Source organism: Melospiza melodia, chromosome 1 (genome assembly GCF_035770615.1).
Source record: "Melospiza melodia melodia isolate bMelMel2 chromosome 1, bMelMel2.pri, whole genome shotgun sequence".
NCBI classification, from domain to species: domain Eukaryota; kingdom Metazoa; phylum Chordata; class Aves; order Passeriformes; family Passerellidae; genus Melospiza; species Melospiza melodia.
In genome coordinates, this window is record NC_086194.1 from 150,554,939 (window position 1) to 150,572,872 (window position 17,934).

The 17,934-nt window shown below is 35.1% G+C and overlaps 2 protein-coding genes across 7 annotated transcripts in view; one reads left to right on the forward strand and one right to left on the reverse strand.

Annotated features, from left to right (window-relative positions):
• LOC134426653 (cytochrome c oxidase subunit 6C) overlaps positions 1-17,934 on the forward strand; it is a 475,168-nt gene that overhangs the window by 218,572 nt on the left and 238,662 nt on the right. The gene's annotated exons all lie outside the window — the stretch shown is intronic.
• Positions 1-17,934, reverse strand: part of VPS13B (vacuolar protein sorting 13 homolog B) — a 429,375-nt gene that overhangs the window by 210,348 nt on the left and 201,093 nt on the right. For 5 of the 6 annotated variants that reach the window (XM_063171820.1, XM_063171844.1, XM_063171802.1 and 2 more), the window contains exons 21-22: positions 17,746-17,893; positions 4,629-4,756 (exon numbers count right to left, since the gene is read on the reverse strand). In XM_063171820.1, coding sequence (XP_063027890.1) covers positions 4,629-4,756; positions 17,746-17,893 — 276 coding nt within the window. The remainder of the gene's footprint in view (positions 1-4,628; positions 4,757-17,745; positions 17,894-17,934) is intronic. The other variant, XM_063171830.1, reaches the window with a different exon arrangement.

Here is a 17,934-nt window from a genome sequence, read left to right on the forward strand (position 1 = left end):
TAAACTGTGTGCCTAAAATTGTGAATTTAATGTAAGATGTGACTGATTTATGTAACTGAATATAAATCTGCAGCAGTAAATCTTGCATTAATGTAAGGATCTGACAATCCAAGGGAAAGAAAATGAAGTAATCTGCCAGTAAGAAGTCCTCAAGCTGGGGGTCAGATCCTGTTCATGGAAACCATCTGGTTGGGACCCTCCAAGCCACACCAAACACAAATGATCTTTTAAAAAAATATCCTATTCATTAATGCTTCGCAGCTGCACTGAGTGTTACTTCATTTTTCCATGGCAACATCCTTTCTGTTTCAAGAATCTGATTTCAGTTTTGGTAGCAACATGTTCGTTTGCCAATACTGAACACATTCATGTGTTAAAGAGAACGAATTATTACATTCTTGAAACAGGATCACCCCTTATTTTCATTTCTATAATGTCAAGGCCTATATATGCTAAATAATGTACACAAATGATAAACCAATGAAGCAAGTAGTATTTTCCCTTCTAAAACTTTAAGTAAAGCATAACTATATGCTCTACACTTTTACAAACATGTAAGCCTCAAAATGTCCAACGACTCTTGCATAAAAAGAAAAGTATTAGGTTACTGGAGTATTTTTAATTCTTATTTTATAGAAAGGAATGTTGTTCACTAGAGAAAAGATAATAAATACTGCTGAAAAATTAGGTCTTCCTAACTGAGGAGGGCGGGTTGGAGGGAAGAAAAAAAGCCAGTGACTGCCCAAAAGTGCTATGAAGAGGGACAAGTGGTTCAAGTCTTTTCAGCCTTTCATGATAGTGATAACATAAGATTCCCTTTCATAACCCACATTTAACAGCTACATAATTCAATTAGAGGTACTGGAGATTTTCTACAAGGCGACATTTGCATGAGCATGTCTCTCCAGGGAAGTCGCCTTTCTCTGAATTAGTCATCAACCCTCATAGGCTCTCAGCAGCAAGGCAATGTGTTTTTCTGGGTACAGAATAACATCTTGCAACGACTCCCCAGGCTGCAAAGAATCACTGCTTACACACCTCGTGTGAGGGTCCTGGTGCACTCAGTATTGTAAGACTGTAGCCCAGCCTCCAACACCCAAATTTGTTCTACCATTCAGACCATCCGCTGCTGAGCCAGACATGCAGTGTTTGTTACAACTGAGCAGAAATTCTTGTTTTGAAGGTAGACAAAAGTAAAAATGTTATAAATGGAAAGCAGAACACATAAGAAAAGGAACTAAGAGAGCAGGCTACCTGTACATAAAAATGACCCTAATAAGGATCAGATATATTTTCTTTGACCAATTAAAACACAGTGTCATTATGTTTCACAATATTCCTGTTCTTTCCCAAGAAAACTTTCAAAACATTTTAAAAGGTTTTGTTTAGTTACCGAAAGCACAAATTTTTGTTGGCTTGTGGTAAGTAACCAACTTAAGAAATAATCCTATCTCATAATTGCCAAAAAATGCTGAGAGCTGTAACTGCTAAATTACAAGTCACAGAATCTCTTCCTGATCCCTGGATAACGACACAATTCAAAGAACTGGAACACTTATCAAATCTGTCCTCCCCTTTCTTGCCTTTCATTGTTTCACTTTGTCAAAAATTTTTACAAGTTATACGCATTAAAGAAAATAAAATTTTCAGTAGTTTCAGGAAAAGGATTAATTTTTTTCAAATAAATTCAAGGATATTTAAAGACATGTGACATACCTAAGTTTTATATGTAACAATTACATTATTATGTAGTTGGCACTTGTTGCAACATTACTCATTAATTAATTTATTTTTAATACAGATCCTTCATTGTTCTCAATGGAATTCAGCATTAACAGCCAATTAAAAATAATTGTGTTTATACTGCTTCACAATTTTAGCAACTATTAGTATGAAGAACATGTGAAAAATGAGTATTACCTTCCTACACACAGTAACTGCCAAAAAGACTTCAAGGCATATAAAATCCTACAACAACTAAATAATAAACCAACTTTTTATAATTAAATATGCAAGCCTTTTCACTTAAATACCACTACTCCAATGCATAAAACCTTCATGCAATATTCTATCAGAAGCAAGCCAGGGCTAGGGCTAAGCAAGTACCAGCTTTGGATCCAAAATAAACTTTCCAGTTACTTTGGTTCCAAACACATTTACTTACTCTAACTTCCACTAAAAGAATAATCCTTTGATGATTTTAAGTTATGAAGCTCAGTTTTATCTGACGACAACTACAGACTTTTCTGTTCTAAAATCATGTAACTAAAAGCTCCAGGAACATGAAAATTAGCTTTAGAAAAAAAGCCACAGAGTCTAAATGCTCCAGCATTTAACCAGACAAATTATTCTAGAAATTTCCCTTTTTCATGCCAAATAATAATACAGAGAATCTGTAAAAACTTATCATTTAAATATAGTTATACATGTTTAATAAAATGCACATTATGTATAATAAAATAAATATACTTGAATTGCAATACAGAGTCATGATACTCACTTTCTCACCCTTTATATATTGCCTTGCACAAATTTCCCATTTGGGCAGGTATTGAAAGAAACAAGCTATATATATGGCATTTGTGCTGAAAACCATAATAAATTAGACATAGGGACTACTAATAGTAATAAAAAGAACAGCAAACATGTCTATAAATCCTTCATATTTCAGAAGAAATAACTATTGCATATTTGTGTGGAAGCATGTTCTTGAACTTTCCTGCAGTGCTTCCTTGGAGTCTGTTGAAATGTTTCTCTGATAACATGTAATAAACTCCTGGGAAGGTACTGGCAAGTACCGTACAAAGTACAGTTAAAGAATAAGGATGAAACAAAGGGTGTAAGCTACTGTATGAATTCAAAGGGCTGTTTAATTTCAACATAGATAAAACCAAAAAATATCATTTCATAGTCGTAATGCTGAAAATAGAAACGATGACTTTCTATTTACAGAAACCTGTACAAAGCAAGTAAATCTAGAACCTCAAGCACCAGAAAAAGTACCCAATACAAAAAAATCCTCTGCCAGTATGAGCCCTATTCTGTATGTTAGGTAAGAAAAATAAGGTATTTAGGAATTACTCTCTGAGACAACCCCTGCCTATCACTGCCATCAGTCTTCATCTCCACAGAAAGAAACAATACCTTATTTTCCTATCTAGTAACACACAAACTTTATGGTTGGTGCTTTATTCATTCCTCAAAACTAATTCAATTTGCTGGTTGCTCACAGCAAACATGTGCCATGAAAAATGTGGGAGCAGAGTACTGCAGTCCTGATTCAGCTTTCCCCTTTTATAAAGGACCCAGCTCTGCCTCTTTGCCATTATTATATTATTACTTTTATAATGACTCAAACTGTAAGCTGCATTTATATAGGGAGTCTCACTGTGCTAAGTACCAGCCAGACACATAACAAAAACACACTGCTTCCTTCAAATAGATAACAAATTCTCTCTCTTATCTACACATTTTAATCTACAGTGGTGAGAACATTAGAAAGAAAGGAAAATAAGCAAAATAGTAATGAAATAATGATTAAAGAGAAAGCTGAAAATGAAATAGATTTAATGGAAAACATCTCAACTTCACTACGTTCTGCAATCAGGTGACAAGTCTCAAGTTCTTGCTCAGGCAAAACCTGAACTTTTAAACTTTATAAAACTGTGAATTTTAAGTACTTTTTACATGAAAGAGGAGTGACACAGACACACATTCTGGGATGAGCCTGCATATTATCAAATATGCTGCTTGATAGGAGGAAGGAACAAGTATTTAACAATTACTTTCTGTAATAATGACAAAAAACTTGCCAAAAGTTGTAATTAAGACTTTTCTTTGGCAGGTTTTTTTTTAGTGACATTAAAAAAAAAAAAAAAAAAAGAGTAGCTACTATATCTTGAAAATACTGATCTCATAAAATGAATGTATAGTTCAAGAGGCACAGGTCATAATAATTCCAAACTAGAATAATTTCTCAATAAGCACTTGATAAGTACTGGGAACAATTCAGTCATAATTCTAGCACTTCTAAGCCAGCTAATATTTGTTCCTGCAATCTCAACATTGGAGTCCTAATATGGCATCTATAATTCTACACAAAAACTGTTTTTACTGATCAGCTGCTACAATCTAGAGCACTATAAACCAAAATTGTTTAATCCCAGCTGCCATCTCCTTGTCCTTCATGAAAAAGCAGGCAAGTAAGCTGCTGAGACTTCACTGTGTAACAACAGCAATTGTATCATACACTTCAGGAAAATATTTATCTTACACACTTTCCTGAAATAGTTTTAGAAAAAAAGCATTCTGCAAATATAACTGCAGTGTTTATGATGCAGAAAAATGTGACAAGCAATTTTTATTAATATAATTTTTGAAAGATCTTTCCCTTTAAATACAAAACAGCATTTCAAAACCTAATATTTTAAAACCAAAGCATTCTTTGCTTAATTTACCCAAAAATCTTACTTTATTTTTCATTCTCTCAGACTTTGAAACTACTGAAATAAGATAATAAAACTTGGGAGCTCCTTTAAAACCTCTCTAATAAAAAGCACTAGGATGCATAAAAAGTATCATAAAGTCTGGAAACACACAGGGGTTTTTTCACTTCCTTTTCATCTTACCTGAAGTGTAAGGCACTTAACTGCATTCCACACTATTCCAATAAATTCTTTCATCTTTTCCTCAGGACTTCTGCAGTTTTCAGATGAGTTCAGCACAGTTTTCACAGGGAGTGACAAAGGACGAGATTCTAATGCAAACAAGAAAACTCAGTTACAAAAAGAAATCTAAGTAAATAATATACTTACTGATAGCAAAGAAAAACAACTACTGTACATTCAGAAAGTCTTTCTCTCACTGTGTATATCTCACTAGGCACATAATAATTATGCTCACTAGGCACATAGTAATAATGTGTCTGTATTAGTTTTAAACTTGTCAATACAACAGCACCAGTTGAGCCTTGTGAGAAATACAGCACAAGAAAATTAAATATTCCAACTTCTTCAACACGAACTGCTAAGAAAATATTATGAAAAATGTTTGACTTAAACAAATTAAGACAGTTTTTGAAGTGTGATAACCTATTTGATGATGCAGTTGAAATTCAAGAGGTTTTCACTTACATTGCTGCCGGTGTCATCTAAAGGTATCACCTTTCTAAAATTGTAAGAAATGACAGACCACACTAAATAACAGCCTTTAATTCGTTTTCTTTGAAAAAATCCCTTTAAAAATTTGAGTATGCATCAAAAAAAGGCATAGAAATTAAACTATTTTCTTACTTTGTCAAATTTTAAGGCAGTAAAGTGTGAAATATTTCAGCAAAATTCATTGTTTTCTAGTAAAAAGAAACATTCCCTTAAACTGTTATTTAAAAACATGAATATGAAAAGATTTTAGAAATATTAAATTAAATATAAGCACATTAAAACTTCAAAACTGGACTGTGAGTGGTGCAGAGTTCCTTCTGACATGTTTCACAGGATATCCACCTCACTGTGTATTGGGATACCCATAGAACAACCATCAGCTTATTTGACATTTCTAGTGTTGTCCTACATGTTGTTGAGCTGATAAAACTGCAGGAATAAATTACAAAGACTTCATGACTTAAATTTAAACTAAATTGAAATCAGTGTGTGACAATTTATGTCTACCAATTTTACAGCTAGGAGAAATCTGTGGCATGAAACTCACAGAAGAATTCTTAAGACAAAATTATGTTATCAATTGATCTAAGGAAAGCAAAAATACCTGGTCCTTGATATGCATCACTGGTTCTTCAGCAATGCAATGGACATGGGAAGATTTAAAACTGAAACATCTAAGTGGTGACCTTTTGCCAAGAGAATGCAATGTTAATGTCACTGGATGAATTAATCTGTGACATTTTCCCCATCAAAGCTAGAGTTCACTAACATTATCAGAAAAAATCCCTCAACAAATAGTAGTTTTAATCATCTTAAAGAGAAATGGTCACTTCATTGAACTGATGGAGAATCCAAAGATTCAGAGAGGTCGTCAAAAGAGTGAAAGAAGATTTTTATGGCTGCAGGATAATTAGTCCCCTCAGAGATTCCTGGCTCCAATTATGGATATGTTAGAAGGCTATGGAATGAAAACTGGATCGTGAGAGTGTAAAAAGCATGACATTTCAGGACTGTTTGCTGTCAGCCGTACTGGAGAGACAAACATGTAAATTGTCCATCTGGAGAAGCAGCATGCAATAGCTGTTTTATAACACCTCACATGGACAGCTTCATGCCATGATTATGTCCTCCATCCCCATTACAAATGGATTACGTTAAAACTAAGAGATTAATTAGTCAAGGAAGAGCTGTTCTCCTTTAACTTATTGCCCCACCTCAATTCACACCATCTTCTGTGCAGTCCTCTGTGCAGTCAGGCCCTACACTACACATACACTACAAAGTAAGAATCAGGAACACTTGAGTACCAAGAAATATTAAAACAGGAGCCATTGAAGCACAGAAGTCTGGAACATAAGTGTGGGTAAGGGTGAGAACGGCACACAAATCACTGTAAGACTCCAGGAATTTCACAGATAGGATGCTTCAGGTCAGGATGAGTAGGTAAATACTATGTAAACCTACATATTCTACAATGCATTCAGCAGGGACTGTCAACATCCTACATCATTTCACAAGTGCATTCCTCATGAGTGGGATTTAAAACTAGATTTCGTTCCCATCTCCCATATTTTATTTGTAGGAAAACAAATAAAAACTGCTAATTCTCTCTCAATTAGCAGACAACAACAACCTGTGAATTTAAAATAAGATTAGCTGACTGAAGTACCTCCTGTTTTTCTTCATTTATGTGTCATTAAAATCTGCAAAATTCCAGGAATATCCATGATAAAACCAGCTTTGCTATAATCCCTCAAGTTCAACCAAGAGATTAAAAAAACCCGAAAGTCTCAAAACCCAACAGAAAGATAAGGAACCATTCAACCATAAACCATGGAAAATAGAACAGGAATAAAAAGTAAATTGGGGTAGAAAGAAGAAACAAGCAAAGAAGTAACTCCTGAAGAGAAAAGAAGAAAGTAGTACTATTTTTTTTTCCTGTACTGTAAATCCCAGAATTTTGCCTGAAAGGACGCAGGGAAAGAAGTGTCTAATTCCCTGTCAGGCAAGGAGATCAGGAGATGATATTTGCTAAGACATTGTCAGGTGTGGCTACCATGTGTGTTTGGCCAATCTTCTAGAGTAGACATGTAAACTGGATCAGCCTCATCTATTCTCAGTATGAAGGTAATTACTAAACTACTAAAATAATTATGCCACTTAGCTACTACTGAACTGAAAACCTCGAAACATTTCCTGACAATGTAATCAGTCTTGCGTTCAACCCAGGTGTCAGCAATAGCTAGACAGAAAATATGATTTGTATGAAACACTTCCAAATTGATGAGGGGACAAAAATAACCTCAACAATGTGGGGACTGCTTTAGGTTTTACCAGTTGAATAAGAAAAACCCAAAAAAAAACGGTGCACAGGAACATAAAATGCTCTTATTCTTATCTTTTAGTCCCTTACTGCTTAATTGGTGCTTTTGCACACATACAGCACATCAATGACACATAAGCCACCACACTTACCAATTTCAGAACACACTGGTAATGAACAGACTTTAAAAAAAAAAGGACTCATCAAAGGAGTAATTTTCGTAACTCATTTAACAATTTCTGGTTAAAGTACTGAGGGAATTCCAAGTTCTGCAAAATTAATCATTAAAGTACTCACTTTGTAGGAGATGCCACCAAGCAAGACTTATAGGTATAAATTCCAGTTAAAAGTGTCTTTTTTATTTAGACAAATGTCTCCTTCTTTGTGTTTTTTTAGCCTACTAGGAATGAGTGTTTTCAGAACTTCTATCCAGAAAATACATAAGTTTTAAAAATAAAAAGAACTTTTGTGTAAATAATACTACTCTGTGTTATTAATATTCAGTGACTTAAGAAATAGAAAAGGGAAAGGAGAATTTCTGAGGTACGATTTGGGACAAATGGACATTTCTTCAAATAATTCAATGCAGAAAAAAAAGCGACTTCCACTACTGGGTTGAAGAATATTGATAATCTGTAGGCACTGATGGACTCATGCTCATAAAGAAAAATATCTTATTCCTGATTTCTGTGTGGCACAAACCTGCCAGATCTCAATCTCTCTGGCACAACATGGACTCCTTTTCCTGTCCCACTGTGCCTCAGATCCCTCATGCATGAAGAAGGCAGCAGCTTCTTTCTGGCTGGAAAAGGTCATCCTGCTGCAGGCAAATCCACAATTTCACTGATGCCCAAAAGCTCAGAGCACTCCTCCTTCAGGACAGGTCCACAGCCAGGCAGGCAGGCAGCAGGACCCTCCTCTGTTCTTGGAATCCTGGATGCTGAGAATTTTAAACTTTCTATGCTTAGAAAGGCACAGACCCACAAGAGAACACTGCAATTGACCTGAGGCTGTGGAGAAGGCTTTAAAAATTGATTGATAGCACTGGGATTATGGATCTGCAGTTGGTTAGAAGTGTGTAATATAACAGGGTGGAAAACTTAGAGTTTGGGGTTTTAGAATATAGAAATAAATATGAAACAAGATGGAGGTTTTAGGGTGGAGGCAAGTTGTTCTTTTTTACCTTCTTCCTTCTTCTTCATGGGTTTGGGTGATGTTTTGTAATTGGACAGAAAAATCTGCATTGTAGGCTTTGAGGGATCTGTTACTGGGTTAAAAGGGAAAATAATCTAGGTGTCCTTTCTTAATTGGATAGTTTAAAAGACCTTGTAAAGAGAAATGGTTAGCCATTTTGTGCCTTGCTAATGAAAAGCTGCAGAACTCATGGTTGTGAGGCTGTTTTACTGATAAGAAATAATAAACATCTGAGTCCAAACACAAACTACCATCTCAAGTGCCTTCAATCCTGACCTCGAGAACCCACACACTCTGTCCCATCTCATGGTCCTACTCAGAATGTGTCTGTACCATGACCTCACCAGGCTGAGCAAGCTTTCCTTCCACCATCACATCACCTGCCATACAGCCTCTCACACACCAGAGGGGAGCTAAGCTGAGGAAAATGCTGTTACAGACTGACCACAGTTACCAAGAGCCATGGCAGCAAAACACATTGAAAGAAAAAAGCAACCAGAGGAAAATGTTCTCCTACCACATCGCTCTTGTTTCTAGGGACATTTTTCCTCTACCAAAATTGGAAGTGGTCTGCATGGAGTCAGAGCACTCATTGGGATTTCTTTTAACAGGTATTCGGTTTCATGAGTTAGATATGTCTTTCCATGAAAAAATAAACTCAAAATTACAAAGGTGTTTGCATCAAATACAACACCCTAAGGAACTGATCAAGGGTTCTAAAGGATTAGAAATAAGATCAAAATGCCGTGGAGGAGAAAATTCAAACATTAAATAACCCCCAAAAAATGAAATGGCCTACACACACATACACACACACATACACACACACACATTTATTTATTTTAATTAAACAGAAGATTAATTTTCTGTATATATAAAACAATCCCCCAAATTACCCCCTAATTAAACCCCAAACAGCCATCACCTTTTAAAACCTGCAATTTTCTGTAAATCAGCAGGTTTTTGTTTTGTGTATAATACTACATGGAAGTAAAAATTCGGTGAAACTTATTACATAAAAGCTTGTTTGTCCATAGGTTTGCCTTCCAATTTCTCTCACAAGTCTCTATATTTTCATACTTGCAACACAACAGAACTAAGCATATGTGGTTATAAAGATATTTGAAGGCATTACAAATCATCTAAACTTTTCTGTAAATATGTATGACAGCCAAAGAAATTCTGTTCCCAATATAATACACATCCATTAAACAATTCTCTTCTGTGATTTAATATTAAAGGATTTTACAAATACAAGGAACTGCAAAAGCACAAAGGAATTATTTTTAAAATACTTTCTATCTTAATGCATCATTTTTGCCACCATTGAATTTCAAAGTTAATCAAAGCAGCAGCTCACTGAAACCATGCAGAGAAGCTCAAATCTGCATTTTCAATGTTTTCCGAACCATCAGTGCCCTTCAAAAGTCTTTCACCAATATTCACATTTTATTTGTGAGGTGTCGTAAGACAAGTTATTCCCCACACTCCGTTTCCTGGATGAATGATACTTGGATTGTTCATTTTCTAAGAATAGACTATGTTAATTACTTTTTGAAATTTACACTCTCCGTCAAAATGTTTCAGAATGAAAGCGGTACTTAAATGACAGCAGGAAGTCCTTTTAAGCTTATTAAAATATGCAATATATTTGCCAGCATACTGAATAGTCTTTGCATAAATAATTTCTTTGCTAGCCTTTGAGCATTTTTGCATTCCACTTTATTAACAGTGCAGATAATACATTACTTTTATCAAGATAATAACTGAGCAACACAACTCATGAGAGTAAGTCCCTTATTTTCAGGGAAATGGCAGCAGAGAGGTGTAGTGACTAAATTTGTGTGCTCACCCAATGACTTAACAGCAGACTAAGTGTTAAAACACAGAGGCTTTTAACATATGTCAATAAACAAAGACAAATGTGATATTAATGTTGTGCAACAAGAAAGGATCTTTCTGTGTGAAAGTGTATGTTGGCTAGGGAATGCCTATGGTCAGCATTTTCTCCCACCAAATTCCTAATGATTGCTGCACTACTTCTGGCAAAAAATATCTATTTAGTTCTGGGAACAAAAATAAAAAAGGACTCACACTTTTGTACAAATCAAAACCAGCCATTCAGAGGCCAAACTGAGCTACCAGATTAGTAATTACAAAAATGTGATGTTTGTGTGTTCATATCTACAGTCCATGCCTGACTTTATCTTAGTATCACTTTCCATTCCAAATACGATTTATACCATGAAGTAAGAATTTCAGCTTTTGGATCTGCAGTAAGTTCTGATAAATGTGGAATTCTGCCTAGTACTCTGCCTTTTTAAAAATACACATAAAGTTCCTTAGTTCTTTAAATATAACCTGAAAATAAATAACAAAACATTTGTTCACTCTCAACACTGAATTTCTTCCTACAGAAAGAATGTTTGATATTCTACATTGGCTTTGAGTTACTAATGTTTCTGAAATTCACACAGTGAACTGAAGAAATCATGCCACCATAACAAAAATGTTAAACATTTCACTAGCTGACAAAACTCAGAAAAATTCTTTTTGATAGATATTTGACTGTCCAGACATTTAAAACTTTCTATAAATCACTTGTTCCTGGACACCTTCCTTTTAAATAATCCAAGAACTAAAGCACATTTATAAAAATCTAAGTATTTTCAGGCACCCTAGGTAAATGTGCATCAGATTTAAATTCCTGATTTTTTATTCTTTCAAGTATTTCACTTAATTTATTTAGCATCTATTTAATTTCATTCATCTTCCCAAATTAATCATCAGGCATACATTTCATAACAGGCATGAATAAACGATAATCATTCAGTTCATTGAGCAGAAATAGTGACCTACTAAATCAAATACTTCAGATAATCCATTGATTTCTCACCAGCCAGACCTCTCTCAGATTTGCCAGGTTTTTGCATTCCAACAACTAATTTTAGCAGGAATCTAACGATGCATTCTAGTCAGACTTTAAGAAAAACAAAAATCAGTAACTGCATCCAGTTTTGCTACGTACAGCTCCTATTCTGCTACACTGAAACTTTTTGGTAGAAACTTTATTGATTTAAAATAAAACTTCAAATAAAAATATCACTTTATCTGGCATCACCTGGTCCAAATAAAAGAGATGTGTTTAAATTTAAAGCCTTGTCCTTTCTTCAGTTTTGTGTAGAAGTACTTAAGAGCGGTTCAGAAATATCTCGTGTATACTTTGAAAGAATTTTAAGAATGCCTTCTGTAAAGCTTTCAAAATTCAATTACTAACACTTCCCATAAACCCCAAGAAATTCCAGTTATAGTAAATATCTAACAAGCAATGCAAGTTTTATTATATCTACACTATCAAATGTTAAGAAGTGATTGAAAGAAAAGATGGGAATCTCTCTTTGCCTGATTTCCTATGGAAAGAAGGCTTATGCAAGCCTATATTCCCTGCATGTGCGTTCAATTCATTTGCTTATCTTGTAACTTTGTAGGCACTTGCTGGTCAAATTCAAAAGGGTAACTGTTTCAAAGGTACTACGTTTCTACAAGTTCTGGGAAAATAAGTAAGCAGGGTAAACCAGGAAGGAATTGGTAAAAGGAGCTCTGTCCTTATCAGAACTCAGGTGATTTGTACAGAACAGAAAACATAAAGTCTATCTCAAACAAGAGTTCTCTATTTTCTATTTATTACACCATCCTCCATCTACTTGAAATAAAAATAGTAAACTAGGTGTAACAGCATTTATAAAGCTTACAAATTAATTATTTCTCTTCAAGAACATAATTCCAAAGATCAAAATACCAGTGTTTCAAAACACAAGAGATTTTTCCAAAATGCAATGCTTTTATGTCCTTTATTTCTCTCCATATGCACATACTCCTACACAACACACCTACACTTCCTGCAGAATGAAACAAGGCTGGATTCTCTTTTCAGCTTTGAACTTGGAACTGATACTGAATTTGTAGTGAAACTAAAAGATCAGTTTGCCATGTGAAGTGCAGACCTGGTCTATGAAAAATGTTGCCCCAAACCCACCACTGCTTAATTCTCTTTTGCAAATGCTCTTTCAATCTGTCCACCAGACAGGTGAAAAGCTGGTGCTAGACACAGCAATGAAAAACATCTGCCTGCTTTTGCAGGCCTGATGTACACTCATGACAGGGTTGAAATGCAGTGACCACCTGTACCATGAGCAAATAACTCAATGCTGCTTAATAGGGATCAGTAAAACTTTTTTTACAAGTGTATGTTCAGTCATGGGACAAGGCATTCAGTTATCAGCTGCTTTCCTAACAGGTTATGGAGCTTACTCCAACCAGAAAGTTCATGTCTTCTTAGAAGATACATTAAATTCCATTCAATTTACCTACGTATTCTCTGACTATAAGAAAATACAACTTTCAGGATTCTGAGTGACAAAAAATTAATAACCTTTTCAGCCCCTCTAAAGTAGCTTCTTCCATTACAGTCCCTCTTCATACTAAGAGTATGTATGAAGCTACTTTCCCAGTGTTACTGAAAAATTAGATGCCATAGTCACTGGATTACACCTCATAAGACAGTGTTAAATTTGTGTCTGTGAGATCAGGGTTACTTCCAAACTGATAAATGTCAGACAGTGTCAGATCTAGTGAAATTATATTTCACTGCCATGGCTAAAAAAAAAAAGACCTTACCAGAAGGCAGTAAAAAATCTAAACCACAAAACCCCCACACCCAATTTCATCTTTGATCATGGAAAATGCTGTATTTTCCAAACACAGTGAAAATAATTATAAAAATTTTATAAATATGAAAGAAAATTACAGATTATTTTAGTAATGAACAAGCACACATCTTGAATGTGAAAACAGACATTTGGGCTTAAATCATTATTCAACAGCGTGCCCAAGACAGCTTTCAAAGATTGTCCTATTCATCTACTGCAGTCCATACTATCTTCCTGCAGAAGTATGTTACATATATTAAAGAATTACACACAAATACAGCATTTTGCCTCTATCCAGACATGAGAACTCTGCCTCTGTGCACTGCTACAGGTCTGTGAATCACTGAACAAACATGGAACTGCTGAATTGCTGAGAATGGGAGAAGTGGGTGGACAGAAAAACAGACATAACCTTTTTTTCGATAGTCTTTATCCCCTTCCTTGTTCACAGCCACATCATATCAGATTTAAATCACATAGTCTATTATCTTACTCTGGTTGTAAAGCCTCTGTGGTTAAGGAGCTTTATAAATACCTACAATTTTGGACTTCAGAACAGAAATCCTGGATTTTCAGAGACAGATACCATATAGATAACAGTTTTGCTCTTTTCCCATGCTTCATTTTTGGCAAGGTGTCAGTAGCCATTAACTAATAAACTGATCTCAATGTTTGAAATAATTTTACAGCTGTGATTACGAACTGCATTGATTTACTACATAGGGTTGGTTCCTAACAGTTCTCAAGGGAGTGACTGCTGAGATCATGCTAGATTTGAAAAGAATTAATTCAAAATCATCCCCTGAACAGCATGATTTTAAGATAGAATCTCTTTCAATGTGCAAAGACCATGCATATGTGCATATTATCCATATAAGGTCTCAGTTTTCTCAAAACTTAGAACATGTCTAGCTATAGCCTTGATGATTAATAAATATGAGGTATAGGAGGCTCACTGCCTCTTTACCTGAAATGTTTTTGTAGAATTGATAACATTGGATGTCCTAGATCAATAACCAGTGTGGCATTCCTGCTATAAAAAGGTTACAGAAATAATGAAAGAAACCTCAGACAGAAAGCAGGTGAAAATAAAAGAGAGGAAATAAAGTAAAATATGGTGGAAGCGAGGGACCTAGAAAAATTAGAAAGAATCATCATCACAGGCACTCCATGTTTAGTTTAATGAACTATGGTCACTCATTCATCATCTTCCAACACAATAAACTGCTGTAAAGAAACAAATTTTCAAAGAAAGAATCCACTAAAACTTCTCTGAGAATGAGATTTCACCTTTCAAATTTGCATCCATCCAACCTTTTCTAACCTCTGTAACTGGGGGCTTTGCAATCAGAGACCTTTTATTTTGGTGACACAAAATATGTGTTAACTTCTACTGTCCCCTGAATTTTCCACTACAAAGCCAATTTTGACAAACCTGGCATGAGAAAACTCTAAAGGAAAAGACTCCAACATCACATGAAATTTCAGGAGACTGAAATTGCATGGCACTGCAGCACGACATGACTCTTTTTAAATAAGGGAAATCTGTGTGGCCCACTGAAGCAGAGAGCATCTCTTCAATTAATTTTGTTACTATAGAAGGCATTTGCTCTTTGACATTAATTTTATATTTTTTACTCACACTTTTTGCATATAAATATCAAATATTTCAACTATATTATACCCACCATTTTTTCTCCAGAGTATAACAAATACATAAACATTTTAAAACACAGGTGTGCTGGTTTAGGCAGGGGTAGAGTTAATTTTCTTCACAGTGGATAGTACAGGGCTGTGTTTTGAATTTGTGCTGAACACAGACAGGGTTGATAACATAGAGATGGTTTTGCTGTTGCTGAGCCAAGGCCTTTTCTGCTTCTCCTACTGCCACTCTGGGGAGGAAGTTGGGGGTGCATGGGAGGTTGGGAGGAGACAGAGCCAGGACAGATGACCCAAACTGAGCAAAATTATATTCCAGACCATGTGGCATCATGCTCAGTAAGTAAAGTTGGGAGAAGGAGGAAGAGGGGATGTGTGGAGTGATGGAGTTCACCTTCCCAGGTAACTGTTACACCTGATGGGGCCCTGCTCTCCTGGAGATGGCTGAACACCTCCCTGCCCACGGGAAACACTGAATTAATTCCTTGTTTTGCTTTGCCTGTGTGCATGACTTTTGGTTTTCTTATTAAATTCTCTTCATCTCAACCCATGAGTTTTCCAGTTTTTACCCTTCCAAGTCTCTCCACTGTCCTATTACTGGGGAAGTGAGTGAGTGGCTGCTTTGCTGGCTGGGGCTAAACCATGACAACAGGCTGTCCTTCAACCCAGTGGTGTCAGGCACACTGCCTCTTAAAAATAAACCCAGCAGACCATCTGATATGTATTGTAGCTTCACTTGAAAAAAATACTAGTATTTTTTAACAAATTTTTAACAGTTGAAAATAAATGAAACCAAGTTCAATAGTCTCTTCCTTAGAAGAGAGCCTTTAATTCAAAAAAAGAAAATTCTTAGTCAGTGTTATCTCTTGAGAGAATTAGCACCATCACCTCTCATTTCATAGTATTGAACTCCATGCTGCAAAATTGTTTATAGAGAAGCCAAATATCTACTTGATTTCAAAAAATCCTCAGCATCTAGGCTAAACTTATTGGATAAACTGAATGACTAAAGTAAGTGGCAGATAACAAATGAAATCTACAAGTGAACTATCCATTTTTTGCAGCAATGTGTAACTGAAAACACATCTTGGTATTGACTTTGAACTAAAAAGCTGGAAGAAGCTGAGATGCACAGAAACCCCACTTTTGCTTTTATGACTTTTTTTATACTTTATAATTTCATTATTTCTCACACACACAACTTCCCCCCTCCCAAAAGCAAAACTGACATTCATGGCATTTCTGGATTTTGAACAATAATGTTTTCATTTAGTAGAATATTCTGGTGTGATCAGAAAAGATAATACTCAAAGTGAAGACTAACTGAAGAACTAAAAGGGCTACTGTGCTGAGCAGGTACCAGACTGGGACACCAGTTTTCAAAATCCAAATACAAAGCTATTTCTGTGAACTACATGCCTACTTTTTATAAACTGGCTAAATAAATTAAGAAAAAGTAATCTAGAATCTATTCATGCAAATAGCTGGATTTGAATGTCGAATATTCAAAATAATGGAAGTTTTTCTAATGAAATAGACCTTTGTGCTTTGCAGGCACAGGTAGAACTAACATCAAGAAGAAACAAATCATACCATTTATGATGCTGATAAAGCAGAACAGATGACACATACAGTTAAAAGAAGAATATACTTGGTACAGCCATTTCATCACAGGCAAAAATAAAGGAAATTCATAAATGAATTGTAAAAATAAGTGGATAAATGGTACAAGTGAAGGATATTTATGAATTAAATGGAAGGCCTCAAAATTAATCTGCTGTCTTACTACCAGTGATAACATGACAACATCACTACTCTTAGTATGATAACATCACTACTATTCAGCAAACAGATTTTCTGGGTTAGCACCTTTTAATCACAAAATAGCATTTAACTACCATTAATGAACAAGACTGTAATCTTAGTTTCAGCAGATAACATCTTTAAGTGCTTCATAATAATGTGGAAATAAACATCAATGCAAAGGAAAAGAGAATTTGTTCAGAGTATTTCAGAATGATCACTACAAGTCTCAGCTGGACAGTAATTTTTTTGGATGATCACCTACTTTACTTCTTGCAGACAGTACAATATGAATAAATACACAACAAATTCCAAGAAAACCATATTATCTTGATCAGTGGTAATGAAGTTTCACTTTAGACTCTTTAAGTGGACAGAAAATACTCCTAAAATAAAGAATTTCTTGAACTCCATAAGCAGAAATGCCAAAAAATGCACTTTCTATGGGGACTGATTTTGAAAACAGTAAATTTTAACTGTTTATGCACAAATCTTGACTTTCACAGATGTCAGACTTTAGGCAAAGTAAATAGACTGATTGAAATCAGAGATTAATCACAGTCTGAAATCTGACAAAATTATGGACTAAATATCAAGGTGAACAGCAGATATTCTACTGAAAGCAGATCTTCTTTATCTCATTTTACAAAATATGTTTTATTAGACTATCAGGGCCTCAAAGACAGCACTAAACAAAAATGAGAATAAAAATAAACATGATAATAAAAATTTTAAAAAAACCCATTTGATTATTTTCAATTTTAGAAGTTTTATTTTTTCTAAAACTGAAAAGTTGTTTCATAGTACTTGCACAGCTGACGCTGGTCTGTTGTGGTGCCACACTAGCAAGGGAAGTTGCAAATACAAAATGGATAGTTTCAATAAGTGATATATATACCTGTTACAGTTTTTGTTTTGACAGGACTGCTGGCATACTCAGAGGCTTGATTGGACTGCTGCCTTGCCAAAGGTGCACTTCCAACTGATGCTTCATCCTCTTTCTTTCGAGTTACTGACACACCAAGTGGAACAGCTCCTACAGACTGCTAGAAAAAGAAGTACCTTGTGAACCACTAAAAGGCAAAAC